General features: G+C 52.1%; 1 protein-coding gene across 6 annotated transcripts in view; it reads left to right on the plus strand.

Annotated features, from left to right (window-relative positions):
* PRKAG2 (protein kinase AMP-activated non-catalytic subunit gamma 2) overlaps positions 1-27,315 on the plus strand; it is a 240,974-nt gene that overhangs the window by 54,380 nt on the left and 159,279 nt on the right. For 5 of the 6 annotated variants that reach the window (XR_004321209.1, XR_004321210.1, XR_004321211.1 and 2 more), the window contains exons 2-3: positions 19,099-19,170; positions 22,017-22,297. Coding sequence is in view for 2 of the 6 variants with exons in the window: in XM_032483075.1 (XP_032338966.1) it covers positions 22,144-22,297 (154 nt within the window). In the remaining 4 variants the exon portion in view is untranslated. Of the gene's footprint in view, positions 1-19,098; positions 19,171-22,016; positions 22,298-27,315 lie in introns of those variants that run through there. The other variant, XR_004321214.1, reaches the window with a different exon arrangement.

Genomic DNA, 27,315 nt, shown 5'->3' on the forward strand with positions numbered 1-27,315 from the left:
ATCTGAAATGTGTAACAAGTACTTTGGCACCAGGAGGCCAATAGAAACGAAAAGTTTTGCTAGAAAATAAAGTGTATAACTGGTCTGTAATACACAGTACAGATGCTCCCTGAAAATTCTGTTCCCCCAGCTTGAAAAAGAATATTCAATATCCCGGGATTAATGCCATGGGCATGTTCCCTGGGGTCTATAGGCTGCTTGCTTTTCCTTTTCTCCCCTGTGGTATAGGGATGGGTGGTGGCTGAGCAGTCACTTTGGGGTCAGCTTTATTGGCATATAGTTTACATACAATAAAATTTACCAGCTTTAAGTATGCAGTTAGATGGGTTGTGATCCATGCACACGTCACATGACCACTAACACAGTCATGATACAAACATTTCCATTCCCCCCAAAATGTCCCTTGTGTCCCTTTGCAGTCTGTCCCCTCCCCACCCCCATCTTGAGAACAAGGGTGGGTCTGTGTCTTTCCTGTGAATGTCTTACCTGTGTGTCCAGCACAAGCCCAGATGCACAGGGACTACTTCACAGATGTTTAAATAGATAAATACATTTTTCAGATCCCCTTGAGGCTCCTTCTGGTTCCTCCCATTTGTCCTCAGTTCTGAAAGATTGTCTGACAAGCGTTTGTTCTTAAATAATTTCTGCAGTTAGTCATTCCTGATACCAGCCTTCTCATCAGCATTAGATAATCATCATTACCAGAGGTGATGACATTCCAGCTAAAAGCAGAGACGCGACGTCCTTATCGCTTATGGGGTCACGGGCAAGCGTGCGATCTCCTTTCCACTTTTCAGAAGACTGGAAACACTGCCGAACATCCATTGCCACTTTCTGTTCTCTCTCACCCTAGACCAGAAATCACCCACCTACGTCACCCCACCCTCTTCGGTTTGGGGAATTTTGCTTTCTCTTGGTAATTAATGAGGAAGTCAGCACTTGAGCAGTTTAGGAGCACACCTGGAGAGTGCTCCCAAAGGTGTTCTTAGTTCACAGGGACTTTCTTTCCTCCCTAACTCTTCAGCAAGGGTTCAGAGCCCCTGCGTTGTGCCTCCCTGAACTGGCCTTTCTCCTGTAAGTTTGGGACGGATCTTGGCAGATATGAGGGTGCCACCGAATCTGCCTCTTTCCCCTAATCAAAGCTCTGAGAGAGAAGATTCTATGGTCTTCCTGCTGGGCTCAATAATCATACCATTTTGCCTCTATGTGATGGCATCTTGCCCATAAAATCAGTCCTTTATTTTAAAGTAATAGCCAACATTTTCCAAATGATTGTCATGCATCACTGTAATCTCTTCATATTTTAGTTCAGCTGTATTGTGTGTTTACATATTTATACGTTAACCCATAATCTAATGGGAACTCCTATGACACCCATTTTATAGATTAAAAAACTGAGGCACAGAGAAATTAAGTTTTGCAAGATTCCATGGTTTTCTGGTCATCTATTGCTATGTCACAAACCACCCCAAATCGTAAAGCTGCAGCTGGGGCTCATCACGGGTCTGAGGGCTGCCAGGCTCAGCCCAGAGTTCTCCCTCGGGTTCCGCATACAGTTTCAGTCCGTTGGCGCGTGAGGCCAGAGTTCTCAAGGCTCCTTCACCCTCGCAGCTTCTGCCTGGACTGATTCACATCCCTTTCTCTGTGCTTCCACTCCACGTGGCTGGCTTGAGCTTTTCCGTAGCATGGTGGATTTTTAACACAGCAGCCGGTTTCCCCTGGGGGAGATTCCAGGAGATCCAGGCATAAGCTGCAAGGCTCCTCATCACCTCACTTGGAAGTCTAAGTCACTCAAGTAGTTATTCTGTCCTCTGATGTTGCACCAAAGATTAAATAGACGCAAATGTATGTTGCACAGATGCCGTTTCTCACTGCTCCGGCAAAACTCGGTGGTGTGACAGTGTAGTCTGCTGGTGAGGCTGTGGGGCAGATAGACACTGCCCTGCACCATAGTTAGGAGAGCAGAATGGTCCAATCCTCAGGGGGGCACGTGGCAATATCTGTCGGAAATCATGATGCCTTGCCCTCTGAGCAGCGATCACACTATCCTAGAAACGTGGAGAACATACCGAGTTCTCATTGCAATGGCCCATGACGTCGATAGGGGGCTGGTAAAACTAGAGGATTCCATGCAAAGGAGCACACCTTAGACACCAAAACCCTAAGTGTGATGCTGACAGAGCTCCTGGAGCATAATGTATAACAGGGAGCCGTCTGTACTTAGAGGGAAAATACTTGATGTCTGCCTTTGCGTAAAGAAACCCCGACTGGACATGCGGCTGACAGTGGCCCCTTTGGGGGCGCGGCAGAAGAGCCCAACTTTTCAATTGTGCATCACTTTACACTTTTGAATCCTATGAATTTATTTTTTATCCACACAAACAAAAATCAGTTGGATGAGGTCACCGTTGCCCTCAGAGTGCTCACAGCCTCGACAGAGAGGAAATTTATACTTTAACAGCAAAAGGACAGTGTTTGGGTGGATTGATTTTAAAGGCAGTGGAGTGAGAGATCGTTTCCAGCAGGCTCGACAGCAAAGGCATCGTGCATCTGTGAGACCCGAGCTAGTTCTGGAGGACGAGGAGGATATGGGTGGGGAGGGGAAGGGCAGATCAACCCAACCCCACAGTATGGTGCTGGCCGCTGCCTCTCAAACCGTCAGACGAGGAGGCAGGCCAACCTGCTGGCCCTGCCTACGGATCCTTGAACTCCAGTGAGAACCACTGGCTTACGTCTGTATGCAGTCAAAGTGTTTTTGATTGCAGATTGTCACAACAAAGGAGTTCTGGCTTCCTGACTGCTACCTTTAAGATGATTTGTGCGTAATAACCTTGAACTTGTGGCAGTTGTGAGCCCCGGTCTGGAGTGGGGGAGGGCTAGAGGTTGGGGGGCCAGTGTACAGGCAGCAGAGTAATGCAGGGGAAGCAGGGGTAATGCCCCATGGAAGGTTTCAGCCAACAGGGCCCCTGCTCAGCACTGCTTTTTTCTCCAGGCTAGGCACACAGGCAGGAGAGGACCAGTTCACGTGATCTTCTGTGTCCTTTGAACCATGAAAGTGAGGCTGTGTGCAAACCAAGAGGGGATCACGTGGGCCACTGGGAGTGACCCTGGCAGCTCTGGTTTCCCCTCCGCCTGTGAGATCTCCTTTTCTTCTTCATGGCCCTCCCCAGGGATGCACCAGTCTCCTAGGTCAGCTTAGAATAGACCTTCGGTAGTGTCGGCTCCCCACAGCTGTCCTGGAAGGTCAGGGTCCGCTCACTCTGGGCACAAGGACCTGGTGTGTGGGGACCTGGCATGTGGAGCCCCAGGTTTCGCAAGCAGGAGGAGGTGTCCCAAGACCTTGTAGGGGCAAAGGGCAGAGATACATGGTCCAGAGGCTCCCAGGACCAAGTGACCAAGAGTAAAAGCAGAGTAGCTGGTGATGACAGGGGACAGATAATCCCCCGGGGTCCTCTGACCCTGGGAATGTCCCCACAGGACCTGACCTAGAATCCTCTGTAGTTTTTTCAATGAGAAATAAAGATCCCAAACCAGTGTAGCAGGGAGTAGATGAGAAATGGCGAGGACACGCTCAGGGAAGTGTTTCTAGTCCCACCCCGGCCCAAAGGGAGGCACGGGTGGCATGGGGACACGTTGTGCACGTGAGGACACCCAGTGGCCAGGTCTTCCTAAGAGATGATGGCTTTTAACCCAGTTCCTAGAATATGAGAAGCAGGCTTTTTTTCCTCTTCCTTGAGAAAGCAAAGCTACAAACAACCCCTGTGTTTTGTACCTGACTCCCTGCTGTGGCGGCCGCTGATCTAGAAGTTTCTGCTCTTCTGGTGACTTTGGCCTCACATCCAGCATTTTTCCTCCCTCCTCTCCTTATGTAACAAGCCCCGCTCCCCCAGAATAGAATAGGTTTGTTGGTAGAAAAAACAAAACCAAAAACACTAGCAAATTCCTTGTTTGGATTAGTTAACACCATGGTCTGTGGCCTTGAGCTTCTGACCAGGAACCACTAGTTACTCTGTGCCCCTTGGGTCTCCAGCCAGGCCCTGGAATCTGTCCACCCGCTCCAGACATTCTGGGGCTGCCGGCTGACTCCACCCAGCACGCGAGTCCATCTGGATTGTGAAGGCCGGAGCCCTGGCTCCAGGGTCCACACTGGCAGGCCTGTCCTGAGAGAGGGGACGCGGGCTGGCAGGCCCTCCTGCTGGCCCTCCTGCCACCCAACCCCAGCTAGTTGTTTCATTTCCGAGTTCCACTTGCCTTGTTTGTCGTCTCTGCCCGAGACCCCCTTGACCTCAGTACCCCGAGTCTGGCACGTGCAATGCACCTGCTCCCCTGTATTTGGGAAGGACTCAGAGCTGTGCGTGCGGGAAAATGTGACCACTCCAGCTCCTGTCCCTACATGGACTGATGACCGTGGGCCTCGTGGGGGCGCCCCAGGCAGCCCCTTAGCTGGATTGCAGGCTCCCCTCTGTCTCCTGTAGTAACGACAGGAGGCGGGTGGTTGAGGCCATGTGACGGGTGGTTGGTTGGCTGATGGAGCTGCGGCCTCCTTGCCTGTTTGCTGCTATTACTTTCTTTTTGTTGTTTAATAGACCTTTTTTGGGGGGGAGCGGTTTTAGATTTACAGGACAAGTGAGCAGAAAACACAGAGAGCTCCCATGCACCCCCTCCCCTCCCCACCAGTGCCCCCCAGTATTACTGGGGTACCTTTGTCACAGTGCATGAAACTCTATTTTTTTTGTAAGTCTGATACATTTATTTATTTATTATTTTAAAAATTGAAGTGTAATTGACCTACAAAACTTTGTTAATTCCAGGTGCACAACATAGTGATTCACTATTTCTATGTATTACAGAATGATCACCAGCAAGTTTGATGTTTTACATTAAAATGGTCACATCACTCTTTTAAATGTATCACCTGGAATCCAAAGGCTATACCACTTTGATATCTGTCATAAACCATTAAAAAAAATACAAACATCTTCTTTAACGTAGGAGTTTTACAGTGTCACCTTCTTGAGCTTATTTCTGTGTGCTCCCCCACATAATTATATCCTAATATATTGTATTTTAATGTTCGAAAATCTTTAGTAGGTAATCCTGTTACTGAACGCAAATTCCTGTGCCCAGCACACAGTACGGCAAAATAAACTAAAACGTTGAAGTTTGGAACAGAGAAAGGTTTATTGCAGGGCCGAGCGAGGAAAACGGGAGGCTCATGCTCGAAAACCCCAAACTCCACGAGCCTCTATTAATACATTATTATCACTAGAAGTCATAGTGTACGTTGGGTTCACTCTTGGTTTTGTACATTTTATAGGTTTTGACAAATGTGTAGTAACATGTATCCATCATTACAGCATCAGAGTAGTTTTATTATGGCCCTAAAAGTCCCCAGTGCTTGGCCTGTCCATCCCTTCTACACCCATCCCCAGGTCACTACCACTTAGAAATGTCTATCCTGCCACCTCTGGTCCTCACCCCAAGGTGCACCACCAGGGGGCAGTGTGACCTGTCGCCGCCTTGGGGTTCAGCCTGGGTATGTGGAAGGGAGCCCTGTCATTTCAGTACAGGATGGACGAAATTTGAGAGTCGGAGGGACTTTGGAGGAGCTCCAGGGTTCAGACCCAAACACCTCCCGTCTCAGATGAAGAAACCGAGGACCAAAGATGGAAAGTGAGTTTCCAGTCAGCGCAGCTGTTGGAACAGGAATCGGTGTTCAGGCCTACCTTAGAGAGGGCATAGGCTCAGTTCAGCTTCTTTGTTTTAACAGCAGGAGCTAAATTAGTAAAAAGGACCAAAAAATACATTTTACAAAGAGCTAGCCACTTCGCCATGTTGAATGTCATTGTTAACCTGCGCTGTGGGGGACTGTGGCCCAAAATGGGGTCCCTGCAACCCTCAGTGGCCCCTGGGCTCTGAGGGAGGATGCTGTGTACCCCCATTGCATTCCTGTTCTATCTGAGAACTCTGATTTCCCACGCGGAGCTGCCCAGCATGTGCCCGACATGTGCTCGATGTGCCCTCAGTGCCCTGCCCTGGAAGGACAGGGAAGTGGGCAGATACTGTCTCCTGGACCCGCTGGTCTCCCTGGACCTGCCGCATACGCCTTTGGCCAGGGGCACCTGGAGCCCTTCTGTGCAGAGCACCCACCAGCCTTCAGTCGGCAGCAGGACTCTGAGGTTTTTGTGGTTCCCGAAAGTTCCCAGGGCAGCTGCTCACCCTCATGGCCAGTCCCACAAGTGTGGAGGAATCCCAGTAAGTAACAAATTCACACAAAGCCAAAGGATGACAAAGGGCAAACTGGAACAAGAGCTCTGTCACTGGATGCAAAGATGCCAGCAGAACCTAAATTAGAGGATGGCCGTGTACAGCAATCATAGCCGACACTCACTGTGTGCCCAGGACGGCCAGGCCCATCGCACTGTGACTCTGCAGGACAGTGGTCAGCATCGAATATGATGGAAACATGAGCTGCAAGGTCAAAGTCAGCTAGAGAGAGTATGGTGTGATAGAAAGAGATCTTGGCTAGAAGCTGCAAGGCCAGGATAGGTTATGACTCTACCATGTAGCTTGGAGCAACTCGCTCAGATCTCTCTGGACACCTGTGACCCCACCTGTAATGGATGGTTTCTGACTTTTTCCATCTGCAACATCCTCTGATTGCACTGTTTCCCTGGATTAGGTATCAGGAGACCAGGGGGTCTGCAGCAGACCAGGGGCCAGCGGGGTACAGGTGCTGGCAGATGCCATGCTGGAGGCATCTGGGTGGGCAGTTGCCCCCCAGGCACAACTGCTGTTCTGGGTCTGGGGTGGCCCAGGGCTCCTGGGGTTGGCAGGACCCATGGTGGGTCAGAGCTGCAGTCCCACTGTTCAGAGGGCCAGGGGAGGGACGGATAGGGTTGGATGAAAGGGGAGGAGGTAAGGAATTGCCCACCTCCCATGACAGTGAAGAGATGTGATTCTCTGTCTCTTTTCTTTGTGCAAATTTCTGGGCTCAAAGTACAAAGAGAGGTCAGAGGACTTCAGCCAGGACAGAGGAAAACAGATGGTGCTTGTCCCTGTCCACTCTTGTGATGTCTAGGAGGACAGGGCGTCACCTCCTCTCTGAAGTCTACCTGCCCTGCTTCAGAGTGCATGCACTACACAGTTGTTCAGACATTTTTGCCCACAACGCAGTAAGATGGATATCTTAGTCAGAGTTTGTGTGTGTGTGCGTGTGTGTGTGAATACCTAAAACAAAAATTTTGGGGAACAGTGAGATGCAGCCTTGTTTTATTCTAATTTATATTTCGGTGGTTATATAATCCATTAAATCGACTTCAGGATCCGTTGACAGGTTGGGACCATTAGTTAGAAGATTGTGGCCAAATGCTTTGGGGGGAGCAGGCTTAGTCCAGGATGAAAGTAGGGGTGAGCCAATAGAACCGCCCCCTTCGGAGTGCCTCCTCAGTGCGGGAACCCTCGGTTCTTTCTAGGTCCGTGGTGTTTGCGTCTTTCCCTGAGCTCCTTGTGCTGCAGGCGGGGGCCCAACAGGTAGGGATGGAAGAATCCCCAGGCACCTGCTGAAATGTTTAGGAAGAATCTTTTGAGAAACGGTTTTATAAACATGGACGTTGGCTGCTCTGAAGATGCTGAGCTGGAAGCCGTGTGGACTTTGGCTCCTGGGCCAAGTCCCAGAGCCATACTGGGTAGGTGGCTGAGAGCAGAAATCAGGTCTCCAAGCCCTGACTCTTGCATAAGACCCCCTGTGTGGAGGAGGGCGTTATCTTGGAGCTGCCAGCAGCGCTGTGACCTTATAAACATGTTCCCTGGGGCCCAGTTTTATTCTCGTTCGAGGTGCCCCTCCTGCAGTTTGTCTTGAGGCTCAGACCAAAACCATGTGATTCTTTTCCCTGCGGAACCCACGCTGCCTGTGGGGCGCCAGGCAGGCGGTGGGGAGGCAGCTTTCGGGGGCCGTTTGGGTCTGGGGGCAGACCCAGCAGCATCTCCCCGTTCCCTCGTGGCTGCTTTTTTTCCTTCCTGGAGACGACTTAACATACAGGAGGCCCGACGACCCGCGTCACCTGGCTGGCCGGGCAGCGCGTGGCACCCACGGAGGGTCAGCACCAAAGCTGCCACAGTCTTGGGGTGGGGCGAGGGCTGGCATTTTATCTGTGGGTAAATAGACCCTCTCCAGAAACCCAGCGCTGGTCTTTGCAGACCCTGTCTTAAGGCCTGTCTCAGTAAAATCGTGGAATTTCAGAGTTGAAAACAGCCTAGAAATTAAGGGCCGGCTGTCCCCTCACACACGGCCGCTTCTCCGTCTACCCTTGCCTTGAGAAGGCCCGAGCGCCCGCGAGACCCCATTAGGACGGCGTTCCCTGACCGGAAGGTCTTGGTGCTTCATTTGTGGTTTGTGCTTTGGGGAACGACCTTATTAGCACCGTTTCCAGCGTCAGTGTTGTTCGGGGAAAGACAGACTCCCATCTGAGTCCAGCCGCGTGTCTGGGGGTGGAGGAGCACGGCGCTGCCTGAACCAGCTGCGGTCCTTGCTGCCCTGACCGTGGTGGGCGGGGCGGGCAGGCGCGGGTTCGCCCCGCGTCACCACCCCTGGCGGAAACTCACACCTCTTCCCCAGCGAGCACCCGGGAACAGGCCCTGCCGGCACAGGGGGGACACTGCAGCGGGAGCGCGAGACTTTCCCAGCCTGCGCCTCTCCTCACACGTTGTAAATCTTCTTCCATGACGGTAAAAGTAGGCCAATTTGGGCTGTTTCCTGTTTTTCTCTGAACCTGCAGGAGAGAAGACCTTGCACACCCGTCTTTTCCTCTCATCCAGCCATTTCCTTCGGGGTTTTCGAGGCCCTTGACAAAGTGAGGGCTCCATGTGTGCAGAGACCCTCTCCCCCGCCGACCCAGTGGGCCCCACTCATCCTCCCAGGGACAGCTGAATGTCTGTCAGCTGCTGCCTTCCTGCAGCCAGACTGCCACCCACGGGCAGTGCCCACCAGCCCCGGGGTGAAGGGGTCTGGGTTTCTGCGTCAGTCAGGGCTCCAGAGACAGAACCAAGGGGAGAGTGAGAGACACATGCTCTGTGCTACGTATTTGCTCTTAACACACACACGTGTGTTATATAGATCTTTAGTATCTATTATCGCATATTAGTATATTAAGTATACATACTGTATACTTAATATACATATTAACCAACAGCATAATTGCACATACTGCATACTTAATATAGATATTAACCAATAGCATCAATTATATATTATACTAACTTGTCATTAAATTATACATCACTGTATTATATTAATTGATACGTTATTTATATTATAAATATAATTATAATATTAAAATAATATTATGTGGTAAGGGATTTGTTTTAAGGAATTGGCTTATGCATCTGTGGGAGCTGGTAAGTCCTAAATCCACAGGTCAGGCTGGCAGGCGGAAACTCAGGCCGGAGATGCTGCTGAGATCTTGAGGCAGAGTTTCTTCTTCTTTTGGAAACCTCAGTTTGTGCTCTGAGGCCTTCAGCTGAGTGGACGAGGCCCAGCCGCAGCACGAAGGCATCTCCTGCACTTAAACTCAGCGGATTACAGGTGCCGCCCTCGTCCACAGGTACCTTCACAGCAGCGTGTAGGTTAGTGCTGGTTAAGCCACCCGGTGCTGTGTTCTGGCCAAACTGACACATAAAATTAACCATCACAGGTTCTCTGATGGGACTCAGTCCGTGGAGCCCAAGGCTCTCTCCCCTATAACATCACCCTCCTCCCATCACCAGACCTGGGCCCAAAGTGCCACCTGTGGAGATGGATTGTCCTGGACTGAGGCAGCACCTGCAGCCTAGGCCGTGTGTGACGGGAGCTGAGGACACGCCTGCTGGTGGGCTCTGGGGTGGTGGCTGACACGGACCAGGCCACCTGGCTCCTCACTCGTGTCCCCTGGGCACACACCTCCCTGCTGACCATGTGCTGACCCAGGGCCCCTGCAGCCTCCACCCAGGCTGTTCCCCCCCAACTCCCTCCTTCCAAGACAGACAGGCTGGAAGACTGACAAGAACCTTGGTGCATCCAGGTTTCTGATCCTCAGTGGTCAGCAGAGGCTGGACTCGGCCTGGCCTGGGAACAATTGCCTTTAAGCGGTGCCTTTGGGGCCTAAGCTGGGAGGGCATGGAGAAGGGACCTGGGGATGTGAATTGGGGCCCCCAGGCATCTCTCAGCACAAGGCCCACTTCCCCTCTGCACAGCGTCCTCAGCCGTTGAGCCAGGAGGCCGCGGGGACCTTCCAGGTTTCCATTTATCTCTGGTCAAGCAAAGGCTGCCCGCAAGGCCAGGCCCAGCCGCGGCCTCTCGGCGAGGAGAGCCCCTGGGAGTGGCCTGCGCTGTATGATCCCGCCTCAGCCCGCCGGGCACCGCTCATTAACCAGCCTGCCTTCTGCTTGGGGAAGGGATAAAGACCGCTCTCTAATTATGAGGAGGGGCAGCTGGTGTCTTTGCAGAAGCTCTTCACCTGATCTCAGACCCAGGTGGAGCGGGAGCGACTGCCTGGCTTCCCAAGTTGGCAGCTGCCCCGCGGGACGCCCTGAGCCTTCTCCACGGCCGTGATGGGTGCGTTCTCGGCCGGTGCTCCTCCCAGTCCCTGAGCCTGTGTGAGGGCTCACACTCTGGGAATGGCCTTCTTTTGCATCATCCGATCTGGTCTTCACCACACTGCCTGCGATACAGGAGGCACTGTAGCCTCATTTCACAGATTGAGAAACTGAGGCCTGTGGAGGCTGGAATGATTTGCTACACGCCAGAAGTCAGGGGAGAGCTGTGGGAGGATGGGGGCTTCTTGACCACTCTGGTCTAGGGATTCTGAGGCCACTGGTGTTGAGAAAAGGGTTTTCTGTCTGGAGCTGCTATGGAGCCGGAGAGGCCGCTGTGTGAGGCGCTGGGAACGGCGGTGGGACAGGGCGCTTCCTGGAGGCCGGCGAGGGTCAGGCTGCCAGACTCCTGCCTTCCTCTCGGAGAAAGGCCTGCTCACCACGGGGGCTGAAGCACCTTCCTTCCTGCGGTTGGTCAGTAACATCACATCAGACAGAGTCCTGAGGTCATGGCCGTCGGGCGCAGGGAAGGAGCCCGCAGGCAGCTGCACGAATCGGCTGGGACCGCCAGGTGAAGGAAGGCAGGAGGGGGCCACGGGAGAGAAAAAGAGTGGTTTTCTTTTCTTGTTTTATACCAGGGCGACTCTCAGACTGCCGTCAGAAACCCTGATGTCCTCTGTGGAAAATAAAGAATTCTGGAACTTCTCTGGGAGCTAAGTTGAGGCCTTCCCTCATTTGGCCCCTGTCCCTCCCCTGTCACCGAGTTCCAGTGATTCAGGGTTGGTTCCTTATTTTTCCGAGAGTGGTTACATAATGTGCCTGTTCTCAAAGGCCCAACTGACCGTGGCTCTGGTCACCACCCCCCGCATTGGTAGCAAGAATTGCCCGTGTGGCAGTTTTGAGGGGCTGAGCAAAAGCCATTCCACCTGGAGATGCCTCACTCGTGCCTCCTCCCTGAGGGGCTCACCGAGGCCCTCGAGACGGGGTGAGGGGGTGCGAGCTGCTCCCCTGTGCTGGGGGCCAGAAGCCGGGGAGTGGCAGGGGCTCCATGTGTGAACCTGAGGGCTCAGGCCCAGGGCTCACGGCTTTCTGGAATCACGCTGGACACCTGCAGGATGCACCTGGCGTGGTGCTAATGAGCCAGGTGCTTAGTTAGGATTGAGGGACCTGAGAAATCAATTGAGAAACTAGCGGGTTAGTACTTAAGAAGCAGATCAGGACCTGTGTTAGGGTAGGAAGCCAGCTGTGCGTCTGGGTCACAAGCTCCTCACCTATGAAGCATCACCAAGAAGCAAAGGGCTCAGCCTCGTCCCCCCCGTCGGTGGAGCCTCTGTTTCTGGAGACTCTGCCCAGAGCTGTGAGAGCAATGGAGAGTATTCGGTTGTTTGAGAGAAGGAGAAAGTCGTTTTTATTATGACTAACACAGGAGGCGAGAAGAAGCATTTTCTTCTCCATCCAGTGGTAGTCCTTTAAAACGCTCCTGGCCCTGCCTGCTGCTCAGTTCTACAGAGACTGTGTGAGCTAAAGGCATCTTCTGAAATTATCTAGTTAAACCCTCTCATTTGACAGATGGAAAACTGGATTCAGACGTGCCCATGATTCCCCCTAGATCTCCAGAGAGTAAACCACAGCGCTGGGACTGGAGCCTGGGCTTCTGGCTCCGTCTCTGTGACCAGGTCATGTTCTTACGTGCCGGAGGAATGCGGGCTTGTGGTGCCCAGGCCATGCCTGGGGTCAGCTGTCTGCAGCCCCGGCAGCACTGGGTGCCACGGACACCCTGTCGGCTCAGGTCCGCACAGCGGGAGCGGAGCGTGAAACCATCCTCGACGTGTTCCTTCTTTGGTGGGAGTCAAGCCGCTGGTAATTGCACAGGAATGTTCTGTGGTGACCCTGGCATCTAAAAGCCCTAGCTGGCCCTCCAGTGCAGGCCGTGGGCCCGTGACATTGGCGGCCTCTGTGTTTGCACTTTTGTCAGGACTCTGTCTGGGGTGTTCCAGCTGCAACAACAAAGGAGTTCTGTAAGACAAAGCATCAGAAATGCTGAAAGGGCAGAATGATATCTGATCGACACATCTGCTACCAAGACGGAAACAGGAGAAAACAGCCCCCGTCCTTCAAGAATTCACAAATCAGTTAGTTGTAAACAGTATAAAGTCCATCGTCCTACGGAAAAATGGGATGAGGGGAGTCAGAGAGCTGTGGATAAGACCCCAACCTGTTCAAAGTGTGGAGCGACTGCATTTGGTGGTGGGGTACTTGGTGCTTTTCTGTCCCTTGCAACATCAACATGAATTGCTTGTAATTAAGAAGCAGCCCTTAAAGAGAACATATCGCAAGCCGCCTTGGGAGTCAGTGACTGAGCTGTGCAAGCCCTCCATCCTCCCCCTTCCCCTGAGATGTCACTGTGCCGAGGATTCGCACTTTGCATGAAGAGCCCTGTATCACCACAGCCTCTGATACCGAGTGGTTTTTTGTCCCTGGAGCTGAGTCATCCGAGGAGGTGGGAGTGGGTGGACCTGGGCTATAGGGCCTGCTTGGTGCTGGTTGGCCTTGGGCAAGTGGCTTAACCTCTCTGACCCTCAGTATCTTCATCTGTAGGTCTGGATGATGCCACTCGCCTTTCCTACTTGGAGGGGCTGCTCTGAGGACCAAATGAAGCAACGACTGGGAGTTTTAAGGACATGAGTGGCAAGTTACTGACAGCTCTGCTGCTGCTACCTGACTTTTTTGTGTTAGACTTTTGGCTTTCGCCTGAAGTTCTGAACAGGGGCGGGGATGGGGGCTTGAATGAGCTACTTTTAAGGTCGGCTCATATCTTGGGGATTTTCTCAAACCTGGGGCTTTTCTCTTCAGTCCTGTTGCTTTCCTGACAGGGGACAGGGGACCATCAGCCCAAACCCTGAAATTCACTTTCCCCAGCGACCCTGCTACTCCTCTGCAGAGCACGTGGTCGAGGTCGGAAATACAGCGTGTGCTGCTGAGGACAATTCCAGAGGACAAAGCTGTCTCTTAGCAGAAATCACGTCTTGAACATCTCTTGGCACCTCAACATGGCCCAGTGAAATGCTCACCCAGGGCTCAGGGAGGGCCTGCCTGTCTGCCGACGGGGAGAGGAAGTCCAGGGGCAGCGAGTTGTGGACAGAGCAGTGAGGGAGACCTGGAGCTCCGGTGGGAGTTTAAACTTTAGAAATCCTGTGAGCAGGGCAAGCTCCCAGAGACTGGCCTTCTGGAACGCCAGCCCAGCTAAGAGGCCAGGCCCCAATTATGCTCCCTGCTAATAGTCTCGTGGTCACAGCTGCAGTTGGAGAGTTTCCCACACCCCACCTCCAAGGTGCACAGGTTCCCGGTGAGCTCAGGGAGGTGAGAGCCGAGATTAGCATCGTGGAATGTGGGGTGGGGGAGCCTTCCAGCAACGCCTGCTGCTGGTGCCAAAGGACTTCGCTATGGGGATGCTTGACTGAGCGAAACACACTGCGCGGCGATCCTCCGTGAGCTCGCTCTGGGCGGGATGAGCTGCGGGGGACCAGCCGTGGGCTGGCCCGGGGCCTCGGGCAGCCTGGGATGGGGGTGAGACCTGCGTCCTGGTCTGACCGTCTTGGCCTGAGTCACTTAACCACCAGGGTGAAGTCGCTAGAGCATGATGGTTCCGTGAGGAACAAACGAGTGTGTGTGAAAGGGCTTTCGCGTGCAGAAACTGCTGTGCTGAACAAATGTTCGAGGGTAATGACTATTTGAAACCAGAGAGGAATGTACTCATTAAAAAGGGAGATAAGCGCCCACACCTGGTTCCTCCTCCCCTAGTGAACTTCAGCCATGCGGGGCCTGCCCGTTCGCTGGCCCATCAGCACAGACCCTGTGCCCAAACACGTGCTGCCCAGGCCAGGGGTGCTCCATCCACGTGCGAATTCAAACACTTTTGCACACCTGCTGCATGCACACCAGGCAGAGAAGAGCAAGGTGGATACTTCCCCTGGCCCTTGACCGGTGCACAGTCCACTTAGGGAAAGAGGCTGATAAATGACTGTAACACAGCACGATAAGTCCTGTAATAAAGGTACATCTAAGGTGCTGTAGGAATATGGATAAGATAATTAATTCTTCCTGGGGTGGGGGTGGGGGTTCCCAGTCAGAGATAATATCTGAATGGGGCTTTGCAAGAGGGTGGGAGTTTGCCCCATGAACCAGGATTGAGGGCTGGGGAGTGGGGGTGGATGGGCAGGAGGAGCAGCCCGACCCAGCGGGAGGAGAGGGCTTGGAACTTTGGAGACGGGGGCCAGCAGCCAAGTCATATCCTGCCTGGGCCAGGTTCCGAGCTAGAGGCTGGTGCAGCCCTGCAGGGGCCAAAGGGAAGCAGGGTCTGTTTTCCCCAGGAGGGGGTTGGACGGGTAGCAAAGAGGGGCCTTGAACTGACGTGTTTGAAGAGTTGAGACGGCATTCCAGGCAAAGTGTCCACAGACATGGCTGTGTTTTAAAAACTGTAAAGAGCGGGGAGGGTGTACCTCAGTGGTAGAGTGCGTGCTTAGCACGCACAAGATCCTGGGTTCAATCCCGAGTACCTCCATTAAAAAAAATTTTTTTTTAATAAATAAACCAAATTACACCCCCCCCCAAAAAAAAGCTTAAAAAAAAAAGAAAGAAAACAAAAAGAAGAGGGAAAAGAAGATTAAAAAGAAAAAAATAAAAACAGAACAAAAAATGTTGAAAAATAACAACAAAAAAGTTTTAAAAGTTAAAAACAAGAAAAAGAAACCTGTAAAGAGTCTGCCTGGGCTCTTGCTAAAAGAAGGAGATGGGCGCAGAGCACATCAGAAATAAGGCTGCGGGGGTTGGCAAACCCACAGGGCCTGGATGGGACCCGCAGGGCCCAGCCGAGAGCTCCTGACTGTGACTCCTCCCAAGACTAACCCATCTGGGCTGCCTCCTGAACCGCCATGAGGCCTGCACCGCATGGCAGACCCATCAGCTCACCTCTGCAGTGGGACCCAAGTTCCCCAGGTGATTCCAAAGTGCAGCCAGCCTGAGCGGCTGAGTTTGGGATCTGCATCCGGAAGAGCTCACCAGCATGTCCCGGTCGACAAGGTGTGGGAGCCGTTGCCTAGGCCACGGTGGAATCCCCAGGACTCTGGGGGAGGGGCTGGCATAGTGAGGCCACGGTTTTGGGGATCACTCTCCAAGCAGAGGTTTGCAGATGGCTGGAAACAAGCCAGGTTGAAAGGCTCAGGGAACAACCAGGAAACCCAAAGAGGGCAGGACAAAGGACAGCGCAGACCTGGACCCCAGCAGCAGAGGGGTGGGGGGGATGGAGTGGGTTGAAAAAAAGGTTAGACACACAGAAAACTACAAAATGTTGCTGAAAGAAATTAGAGAAGACACAAACAAATGGAGTGACATCCCGTGTACATGGATTGGTAGGCTTAATATTGTTAAGATATCAGTAATACCCAAAGGCATCTACAAGTTCAGTGCAATTCCTATCAAAATCCCAATGGCATATTTTTGCAGACATAGAAAAAAATCCATGTTAAAATTTGTATGAACCCTCAAGGGACCCCAAGTAGCCAAAACATTCTTGGGGGAAAACAAAAGAACAAAGAGTTCTCACACTTCCTAATCTCAAAGCTTATTACAAAGCTGCAATCATCAAAACAATGTGGTATTGGCATAAAAAGACATATAGACCAATGAAATAGAATCAAGAGCCCAAATAGACACCCTCCCACGTGAATATGGCCAACTGATCTTCAACAAGAGTGCCAAGACCATTCACTGGGGAAAGACAGTCTTTTTGGAATTTGGATAGCCACATGTGAAAGAATAAAGTTGGACCCTTACTTTATTATACCATATACAAAATTTGCAGTAGTTCCCCCTTATGCACAGGGGATACGTTCCAGGACCCCCAGAGGATGCCTAAAACCATGGATAGTACTGAACCCTATATATGCAATGCTTCTTCCTGTCTATAGTACTTACGATAAAGCTGAGTATATAAAGCAGGCAGAGTAAGACAGTGTCCAAATTGCCAGCATCACCACTCTTGCACTTTGGGGCCATTATTAAGCAGAATAAGGGTTACTTGAAAACAGGCACTGTGATACTGCAGCAGTCGAACTGATAATGGAGAAAGCTACTAATAGATGGGGGGGTAGCACATATGCAGCGTGGGATACCCTGGTCACAGGGATGGTTCACGTCCCGGGGGGACAGAGCGGCACGGCACAAGATTTCATCAAGTCACTCAGAATGGTGCAAAATTTAAAATTTGTGAATTGTTTATTTCTGGAATTTTCCATTAAATATTTTCAGACCCGAATTGACCTTAAGTAACTGAAACCTTGGAAAGCAAAACTGCTGATAAGGGGGGAACTACTGTAACTCAAAATGGATCAAAGACTTAAGTATTGAGCTAAAACTCTGAAACTCAGAAAAAACATAGGGGGAAAGCTCTGTCACATTAAATTTGACAAAGATTTCTTGGATATGACACTAAAAGCATAGGCAGTGAAGTAAAAATAGATCAACTGGACAACTTCAAAATTAAAACCTTCTGTGGGCCAAAAGACACTGTCAGAGTCAAAGGCAACATACAGAAGAGGAAAAAAAATATTTACAAATAAAAGGTTAATATCCATATTCTATAAAGAACTACCAATTCAACAACAAACAACCTGGTTAAAAAATGGTCAAAGGATTTCTTGAATAGACATTCTTCCAGAGAAGTTATACAAGTAGTTAACATTAGGAAAAGGCAAATGGAAACCACAGTGCGATACCGTCGCACACCCACTGGGACGGCCACCATAAAAACAAAAACGGAAACCAAACAGAAAATGACAAGTGTCGGTGAGGATGTGGAGAAAATGGAGACCTCATGCACGATTGGTGGGAATGTAAAAAGTGCAGCTGCTGTAGGAAACAGTATGGTGGTACCTCAAAAATATTAAAAATAGAATTACTATAGGATCCAGCAACTCCACATCTGGGTAGATACCCAGGAGAATTGAAAGCAGGGTCTGAGAGAGATTTGTACACCTATTATATTAGTTTTCTGGGGCTGCCATAGCAAAGTATCACAAACTGGGTGGTTTAAACAACAAAAGTGTATTTTCTCACAATTCTGGAGGCTGGAAGTCCAAGGTCAAGGCGTTGGCAGGGTGAGTTTCTTCTGAGACCTCTCTCCTTGGCTTATCAATGGCCACCTTCTCCCTGTTTCCACATGGTCTTCCTCTGTGTCTGCCTCCCAGTCTTCTCTCTTATAAGGACACCAGTCACTGGACTGAAGTCATTTTAAAGTAATCACTTCAACCTGTGAATTTGCTGGGGGGCACACAAGTCAACCTTAGCACCTCCATTCATAGCAGCATTATTCACAGTGGCCAGAAGGTGGAAGCAACACAAGTGTCCCTTGATGGATGAACAGATAAACGAATGTGGTCCATCCATACAATGGAACATTACTCAGCCTTTAAAAGGAAGGGAACCCTGACACGGGCTACAGCCTGGATGAACCTGAGGACATGGTGCTCAGTGAAATAAGCCAGTCACCAGAAGACAAATAGCGTACGATTCCACTTACGTGAGGTCCCTAGGGTCATCACATTCACAGAGCCAGGGAGCAGAACTGCGGGGGGCGGGGGGGGGGGTGTCAGGGGCTTGGGGAAGGGGCTGGGGAGTCACTGTTGACTGAGTGCAGAGTTTCAGCTTGCAGAATGGAAAGGGCTCCGGAGGTTGGCTGCACAACCGTGCGAATGTGCTTAACGCCACTGAGCTGCACCCTTAAAATGGTTAAGATGGTAAATCTTGTGTTACATGTATTTTACTACAATTTAAAAAAAAAGGAAAAAAGAGAAGGAAAAAAGGGATACAGTAGGTTCTCCAGTCCAGGTGCGGTTTGTTCCTGGGATGTGGAGCTGTTCACTGGCCAGGATACTGGAGGACGGAGGGTGACATGATGACTTCATTTCAGACATGACGAGTTTGCAGTGAGCTACTCCCCCAAGGCCACTCCTCTGGACCACAGTGTCATCAGGCTTTACTGACCACTTTGCCCCAGCTGTCAGCACCCCCACTCGACACCCCCACCCCCATCCCACGCCGCCCACGCCGCCGGCCCTGTCATCTGTCCCAGGAGGACGCGCATCCTTGCACCAGGTTCAGGTCATGAGATGAAGTCCTGCCCGTCGGTCATTCCCCGAAGCCCCGAGACGGGCTCTGTTCTCCCCTCCCCTGCTTTCCTCTCCTGCTCTTTCCCTTCCTGCCTCTAGTCCTGGCCTCCTTCATCTCGCTGCTCCTTCCCTGGGGCGACGGGAGGAAGGGAATGTGCAGAGAGGTCAGGATCTGCGAGCAGCTGGCGTCTCTACCCCTTCTGTTACCTTCTTGGCCATCCTCGTTCCTCCCCAGTGGTTGACACTGGAGGGAGACTCAGGAGGGGGTGGTGATGCACACGCAGGGCCGTGTGGGCCCCTGGATGAGGCCCAGCGGGCACTGGAGGGCCCAGGTTATTGACCTCGTGCTCTCTTTCTGTCCTAGGACCTGAGTGCCTTTGCCATGCCGCTCCTGGATGGAGACCTGGAGAGTTCAGAAAAGCATTCTTCTCGCAAGGTAAGGCCACTTCCTCACAGCTTCTCACGGCTCACCAGAGTTGCCACTGAGGCAAGACTCCCTCAGCACGAGTCCTAGTGGGGACCCTCACCTGCCTTTTTGTCCCTGGCTGGAACGAACGTCAGCACCTGCTCAGCAAATCTCCCTCCTCCCCAGGCGGAGCTCACAGTGCGGGATGAAGAGGATGTCTGTTGGGTTAGCCTAGCATCGTGACTCCCTACCTCTGCCCTCAGACTTGACCTTGACTCCTCTTCCCTTTCATCTGTGCAGGCTGCTTCCCCTCCCAGCTGTTTTTGCTGCTGTTAGGAGACGTATGGAATGAGGGTTAAAGCCACGGGCCTGAGGTCCCATCCCCCACTTCCAGCTCCGTGACCCTCAGAGGGTGATGCCGAGAGGCTCCTAGAATGTCTGCCCTAATTAGGTCTCACTGCACCATCCCCTTGCTGAAGAGCCTCCGTGCATCCCCTTAAAGGAGGATAAGGGGTTTGTGTGTGTGCGTGCGCGCGTGCGCATTTTTATAATAAAACTGAAAATACTGTAAAAATGTTCATCTTTAAAATTATACTTATAGTGATAATTTGGAAAAGTGTGTTGTTTCAATATAATTTCTTAGAGCACAGAGATCTACCATTCGCCACGGTGGTCTTATCCTTTCAAAGTTTGACACAGTAGTTGATATTTACCAGTATATATGTTCATTTTCTTTTCTTTAGGACTTGCAAGTCTCTGTTAAGTCTTATAAATATATCTGTTCAAAGTATTTTTATTAGGAGCATTTTAATCACGAAGCCAGCACAGGGAGTCTTTCTGTGAATCGGCCCTGCCTCCCACACGCCCCATGGGTAACGAGGACCTATTGGTACCAAATTCGTGATGATGAGAGCTGACCAGATAGCACGGAGTACTTACTGCGTGCCTGGAGCTGTGCAGGGTGCTTCCCCTGTGGCATGTCCATCATCCGCACCGCGCCGGGGTGGGGCAGGCAGCCTAAGGGTCCCGTTGGATAGATGACACTGCCTCCAGTCACTTGTCACTGCTGGAAGCCCAGCTGGGATTCAAACTCCTGTGTCTTTGTCCAGAGTCTTCCTTGTCGCACCTGCTGTGGGGTCGTCTCCGTCCCTGTGTCTGCTGCTCACTCCCCATGTTCACAGGCAGACCCCGCCCACAACTGCAAAACCTTCCCCGTGTCAGCCATTCTTAGGATTCAGAAAATCTCCAGAAAGCCTGAGTCTCAGAGGTAGATGAATGGTGGCTGAACCAAATGCTCTGGAAATGGAGACTCTAAATGCTTTTCCCATCAAATGGTTAGAGAAAGAGGAATGTGAACTTTGCTGTCTGCTTGAGTTACAAGGCTCTGGTGGAGCTCAGCCTCTCTGCCTCAGAAGGCCCCTGGGCAAGGAGATTATTGTGCATCCTCTATCTCCCACCCCCACGGCCACACTGGTCCCTTAGGGTCCAGCGAGGAGGAGGGGACATGTGGTTGAGGGTCACTGAAGGTGGCGCCCCCGCGAGGGCATCACTTCCTTTAAGGAACTGCGAGCCCAGCGCGGGGCGCCCTCTAGTGGTGGGAGAGCTCACAGGGGTCCCGGGTCTGGCAGGCCCCCCAAAGGGACAGATCCCTTCCCCACACACCGGTGGTCACCAGCCACATGGACCCAGGGTCTCAGCGTGCTGGAAACTCTTGCCAGGCCGCGTCCTTGCCCAGAGCCCAGTGGATGAGTCGTTTTTCTCTCGTGCTGCAGAGCTGGGTGGGCCTGTCTGGCTCCTACGTTGAAGGTTTCCCAATGAGGCGGCAGCTGTTTAACGCTCAGAGCATGATTCCCATGCATCACGTCTGTGCTGATGCGCCTTCAGACGGCCCTGAAGGGCGGGTACGGCCCCTGATTTCACACACGAGGAGACTGAGGCTTAGTGAGTCTAAGAATGCCCAGGATGGCCCAGTGATGGACAAGCCGGCGTCAGACCCAGGCACTCAGATGCTCCTAAGCCCACCAGCAGGATACATTTGAAATTCCTCGAGTCTATGAGTTGTGTGCCTTGGCTTAAATACGGAGTCCAGCCATTTTTCAAACCATATCTACAATTTTAAGTCATCACTGAAGTGAGCCTCAGATATTCTCGGCCTCATTAACTTCCTGCCCGACCTCTGTCACCCCCACCCCCCCCCGCCATTCCACTGCCGGGGCAGCTTGGAGGTGAAAAACTCATCACTTCCCACGCCAGGGCCCCTCTGGATGGAGCCCCAGTCCTACTGCCTTTAGAGCATAGAGATTTGTGTTTCCTCCTTTGAAGGGGGGCAGGAGAGCATTATTCCAGTGTAGTCAGACCTCGAGAAGGACAAATGTCTTGAGAAGTGAAGGCCAGAAAGGGGAGGGTATAGCTCAGGGGTAGAGTACATGCTTAGCAGGCATGAGGTCCTGAGTTCAACCCCTAGTACCTCCATCAAAAATAAATGAATAAACCTAATTACCCCCCTTCAAATAAGTAAAGGTTTAAAATGTTTTTAAGGTTTTTTTTAAAAAAGCTAGTTAAAAAAAAAAACAAACAAGAAGTGAAGGCCAGGAGACAGACCCGCAAACAGGATAAAGGGGGAAGGAGCTGACGTGAGCGCTCTCGCTGCCCTGCCCAGCCTCCCTGGCCTCCCGGAAGCCCCTTCTAGAGAGCGAGACGCAGGCCAGTGGGCCTGCGGGTGGTGCTGACCGGCCTGGGACGGGCCGGCCTCGGGTCTGTGCTCCCGGCAGGCCGCCTCTGTCCACGGAAGACCACAAGGATGCTCTCGGGCTGGGCATGTGGACGGTGGGAGCGCAGGTGCCGAGTGACCTCACCGTCTGTCCGTCTCTCCGCAGGTGGACAGCCCCTTTGGCTCCGGCAGCCCCTCCAAAGGGTTCTTCTCCAGGGGCCCCCAGCACCGGCCCTCCAGCCCCGTGTCTGCACCCGTGAGGCCCAAGACCAGCCCCTGGCTCCCCCAAAACCATGTTCCCATTCTCCTACCAGGAGTCTCCGCCGCGCTCCCCGCGCCGCATGAGCTTCAGCGGGATCTTCCGCTCCTCGTCCAAAGAGTCTTCCCCCAACTCGAACCCGTCTACCTCGCCCGGGGGCATCAGGTTCTTCTCCCGCTCCAGAAAAAGTAAGACATTAATGCTACTGTTGCAGGTGGATGCAGGGCTGCCGGGGACCTTCTCACGGCCACGTGGCCGCTGGGCCGCCTGCGGGGGCTCCAGGGCTGGCCTGGTGGCTGTTGGTGATGGTGCCGAGTGTGTACGTTTGTGCCCATCCCCCAAGAACAGATTTAGCTCCAGAACAATGTCAGTTTCCACTGTCACTTTCTTCCTGCACTGATCCACCCTGTGTAGCATGGCTTGTGGGGTTCATGTGAACACCCCGATACTCACAGTGTGTATTGTCAGGACAGCCACATGAAATGCTGGCCTCCAGCCTTCCCTGAAAACACTGGTGGTGTGAGGATAACACCGGACCCGTGCCCAGGGCCAGAGCCCAGGCCCTGCTTTGCTCTGCCCAGTGCGGCGCCCTGTGCTCGTGGCTTGGTATTTGGGGGATTTGAATGCACCTGTTTCTGGCAGATCCTGAGTTTTTCTGCTTTAGAACCTCTGTAGCGTGGATTGATTTGTTAGCGAAACAAGGGAAGGAAATGTGTGATTAAGAGGGTTCTTGATGCTCCTGGGTTCTTGTGATCTAAGGATAAAATATTCTCAGTTGAGTGCTGTTGATCACAACTGGAAATGGACAATCGAACCAGCAAGTAGGTGGAGCTTATCTTCTCCTGGCCTGTGTCTCAGTGCGTCTCCCTAGTCTTTACGGCTCCTTCCGATGACGTAGGAGGTTCCTGTGCAGGAAGACAGTGATTTGGAAAACATTCTTGCCCTCGGGTGTCAGAGGTCTGGGCTGGTCCTCCCCTCTCTCCGGGTTGGATCTGCATCAAGACCTGCAGGTTGGAGCTTTCCTTGATCTGTGAGGCCGGGACAGAGTGCAGGTTTGGTCTCCGGGACCTAAAAGGAAAGGTCAGGGGGACTGTCTTCTTTCTTTTCTTTTTATTTTCTTTTTTGGTGGCTTGGGGTTTTGTTCCTAGCACCCCTAACGTCATCCCCAATGATAACCGAACTTACATGGACGGAGTGGTCCTCACGCAGACATTACGGGAGACACGCATTTGGGAACTACATGTATGAAGCCGGATCAGGAGTGTGTTCTACACCAATGTCTGGATGCCTGAAGGGGCACCCCCAGCTTCCCGGACAGGGATCCTGAAATTCTCAAATGTTCCATCAGGCTACCACCTCTAAGGGGAAGGAACGTCAGACCAGACCTACACCAGGGTGTCCTGTTTCTCTAAAGGTGGCATCATGTATGGGTTGCTTACATCAGAACAAGGTTGTCTTAATTTCCTGGGACAGCCATAACAAAGAACCCCAAGCTGGGTGGTTTAAACAACAGAAACGTATCCTCTCACAGTTCCAGAGGCCAGAAACCCCAAATCAAGACGTCACAGGTCCTGTGGCCCCTCTGAAGGGCCCAGGGAAGGATCTGTTCCGCGCCTTTCTCTTAGCTTCCGGTGTTGCCGGCAGTACTTGGTGTTCCTTGGCTTATAGAAGCAACACTCCAGTCTCTGCCTCCACCTGCGTCGTCACGCGGTCTTCTCCGTCCATGTGTCTCTGTCTGTGCGCTTTCCCGTTTCTTCTAGGGACACCAGCCACATTGGGTGAAGGGCCCACCCTACTCCAGGGTGACCTCATCTTAATGAATTACATGTGCAATGACCCAATAAGATTGCAGTCTGAGGTTCCTGGAGAGACATGAATCTTGGGGGGCACCCCCCCCCAGTACACAGGTTACGTCAGAAAAGCCAAGATCTACAATCCATGTCACTGGCTGGGGAGGGGGAAGACTTGTGGGTGTTAAGACCAGGGTCATTTCTGAAGGCAGAAAGAAGCAGCCAAGATGCAAGGTCTGGGAGGTCCGGGGGGTCCTGCAGGTGGGATGCTGGGTACCGAAGGTGGGCCAGGCGGTCAGCTCCCCAGCAAGCAGGAGTCCATGCTGTCTTTTCCCGTTCAGTGTTTTTAAAGGCCATTCAGTGTTCTTGACCAGAAAACACCCAGTTGCAAAGGTGTTGTTGTGAGATGCTGCACGGTGAGCGTAGCTTTGTGAGGCTCATCTCTGCCTGGCTAGGCAGCGGCCGGTGGGGCCCAAGAGGTCTGTGGAGTGGCTGGGGCTGCTTGTAGAGACAGACATCAATTAGGGTGGGTTGGGGGCTCGGCTTCTTCAGGGAAGCTTTCTGAGTTGGGTTGGGGGGTGTCCAGACCAGGAAGAACCTGGTTCCAGGAAATCTGCCTGTGCTGCTGCCCTTGAACCCCCTGAGCCCAGATCCCTGGCCCTCCCCAACCGGAAGCCAGTGCCACCTCGCCAGGTCGATGAAGCAGGAAGGTCCGGGTCCACGTGTGGGCAGAGTCCAGGCACCACTTGTTCCCTGGCAGGGTCGTCAGGCTCCTTCCCGCTTGATTTTTCACTTGTGCTGGTGTGAGGCTTGCATGGAGGATATACAGTCTATCTGCTTCTCCGCCTACTTGACTCTCCTCCTGGATCAAGGTGCCTAGGCGATGTGTTGCTCCCACTGCCCCAGAACCAACTGCTCAAAGTTGAGCTTGAGGGTAATGCCATCTGCCCTGAATGGAGGGTCTTGGTAAGAAGCAGCCCCTGAAACCTACCAGATCCACTGGAAGGATGTCACGAAGACATCGTTTGCTACGCGAGGCCCTGTGGGAGAAATTTCCTGACTTGGTACCGAGAGTAGCTGTACTCCTGAGCAACCGGATTGTTTTCTGTCTATAATGGACACTGATCATGTAAGGGCCCAGTTCTCCCTGTCTGCCTTGCCTGCTGGAAATGTGTGAACCAAATTTGTACAAGGGGCATTAAGGGGTACATTTCTAGCCTGATTTTTTTTTTTTTTGAAGTCTAGTCAGTTTACAATGTTGTGTCAATTTCTGGTGCACAGCGTGTTTCAGTCATCCATGCACATACATATATTTGTTTTCATGTTCTTTTTCACTATCGGTTACTACAGGATATTGAATATAGTTCCCTGTGTATATAAGCCTGATTTTTGAATCCATCTTCGGTCCCCATCCTTTTACTCTTACCCCACTCTTTTATTTAACAAGGAAAACAATTTATCAGAAGGATCTGGGTGTGTTTACAGAATTCAAAGAAGAGCTGAGTGCTTGGGGCTTAGGAAGGGAAGGAGCCAGGCTGGTTCTGGGGGGCTTGGCAGCAGGACTTCATGGATCTTTCTGTGCGATCCAGAGAATTCGTAGTCTTTGTATCTCTCTACTTACCATTCTAAATCCCTCATCACAGGTTGTCTGATTAGCCCAGTTGGGATCTCTGAGCCAATCAGTTATTGGGGGGCTGGGGGGTCACACAGCAAGAGCAGAATAACCAGGAACCCACCCAGGAGGTGGGCGGGAAGTTCCTGGAGAAGAGGCCCACTTGGCAGCCCAGGAGGCACCTGTACCCCGGCCTTGTCCTCTGCAGCAGCTCATGTGCACGCACGCAGCCTCCCATTTGTACGAAGGGGCCCTCGTTGAACTCGGCCCGTCACCCTGCGCACAGCGGCACGTGTGCGCGCTGCTTCCTGCGCATCCACCAGCATCGTGTCCAGCCATCACAACTAAGGATGTCGGCGCGAGGGGAGCCCTCGTTCCCAACGTGATGAAAGGCCCGCTTCTCCTCCAGTTCTGTCTGTACCCCCTCCTGTCCTGTGACTTACGGCCTATGTGATGACCTAGACTCTAACGGTGCTGCAGACTCCCCGGGTGACACTCCAGCTTGGTAAACGCTGTTGTCTGTTATCAGGAGACAGAAAGAGGGAAGTTAGGGATTCTGAGCACAGACGTCTTCGAAGGGGGCATAAAGGAGAAGGAGGCAATTCCATCCTCAGGCCCCTCAGGAAGGAAAGAGGCAATGCAGATGGAGGCTTCAGTTCCAGGTGCTGCAGCTGGTCTGGGACCTGTGGGTGTGCAGGCGGGCGGGCGGGTGCGCGTCGCCCAGCGAGGACACCCGGACCTTTGTTGCCAGACGGACCCTACCTCTTGGAGGGGCTGCTTGAATGGCTGTAGTCTTCCTGCGGTCTCCTGGCTCAGAGGTGTTGATCCACCTCCTGGGGACGTGAGTTTTCACCCTGCTCCTCCCAGGCCCGCTGTCAGTAGCAAACCTACTTCCCTTGCATTATTGGGGTCAGTCACCCCAAGCAGCCAAGCAATAACTCACTTTTCTGCATCTTCCTCTAATACAGTGGTGGCATATTATGCCCCAGGACAAGATCCAACCTGTCACCTTTAGTAATTTTTGTAAATGAATCATCCAGACACAGTCATGCCCTTGTTTCTTTCATCGGCTTTCCCGCCGCGACAGCAGACCCGAGCTGTGCGTCGGAGACCACGTGGCCCACAAAGTGGAAAATGTTTACACCTTGTCTAGTTCCTCAAGAATCCTAAGTGGCCAGGTAGCAGTAGAAGCTTCCGGAAAGCAGTGAATCTTATCTTCAGAAGACTTTTTACAACTTAATTGAGGGTGATCTGGCCGTTGGAGATGAGGAAAGGGAGTGCAGGTCGGTATGTTCATGAACTGCAAATAACAAGGTTAAAGTCTTTTTAAAAGCCAAACGATCTTGCACAGCCAGCAAGGCAGGACTTCAGGAAGGACTGAATTTCATGTTCCTAAACTTTGCTCCCTAATCACTGATAACAGCTATAAACATCTGCCACGCACGTTCTAGATGCATCATATGTGACCGTTGTTTTAGTCTCCATAAAAACTCCATGAAGTAGGTGCTTTTACCATTTTCATCATCGTAGACACTGAGGCACTGAGGGGCCAAGTCCCTGAGCAAAGGCCACTGCCGCCGATAACCGGCAGAACCAAGATGTGAACACAGGCGGTCCAACTCCCGAATCCACTTTGAACCCAGGTGCTCAGACTCTGCTCTGCAGGAATGGGTTTCTAGGAATAAATAAGCCAGTGACAGGACGACTGACTAGCCATTTAGGAGGAGGAAGACTAGAGGTCATTCCTTGCACCAAAACCATTTCTATACGGAACAAGTGGTTTTTCAGTATTCCCCAAAGCGAG

This window comes from Camelus ferus, chromosome 7 (assembly GCF_009834535.1).
Source record: "Camelus ferus isolate YT-003-E chromosome 7, BCGSAC_Cfer_1.0, whole genome shotgun sequence".
NCBI lineage: Eukaryota > Metazoa > Chordata > Mammalia > Artiodactyla > Camelidae > Camelus > Camelus ferus.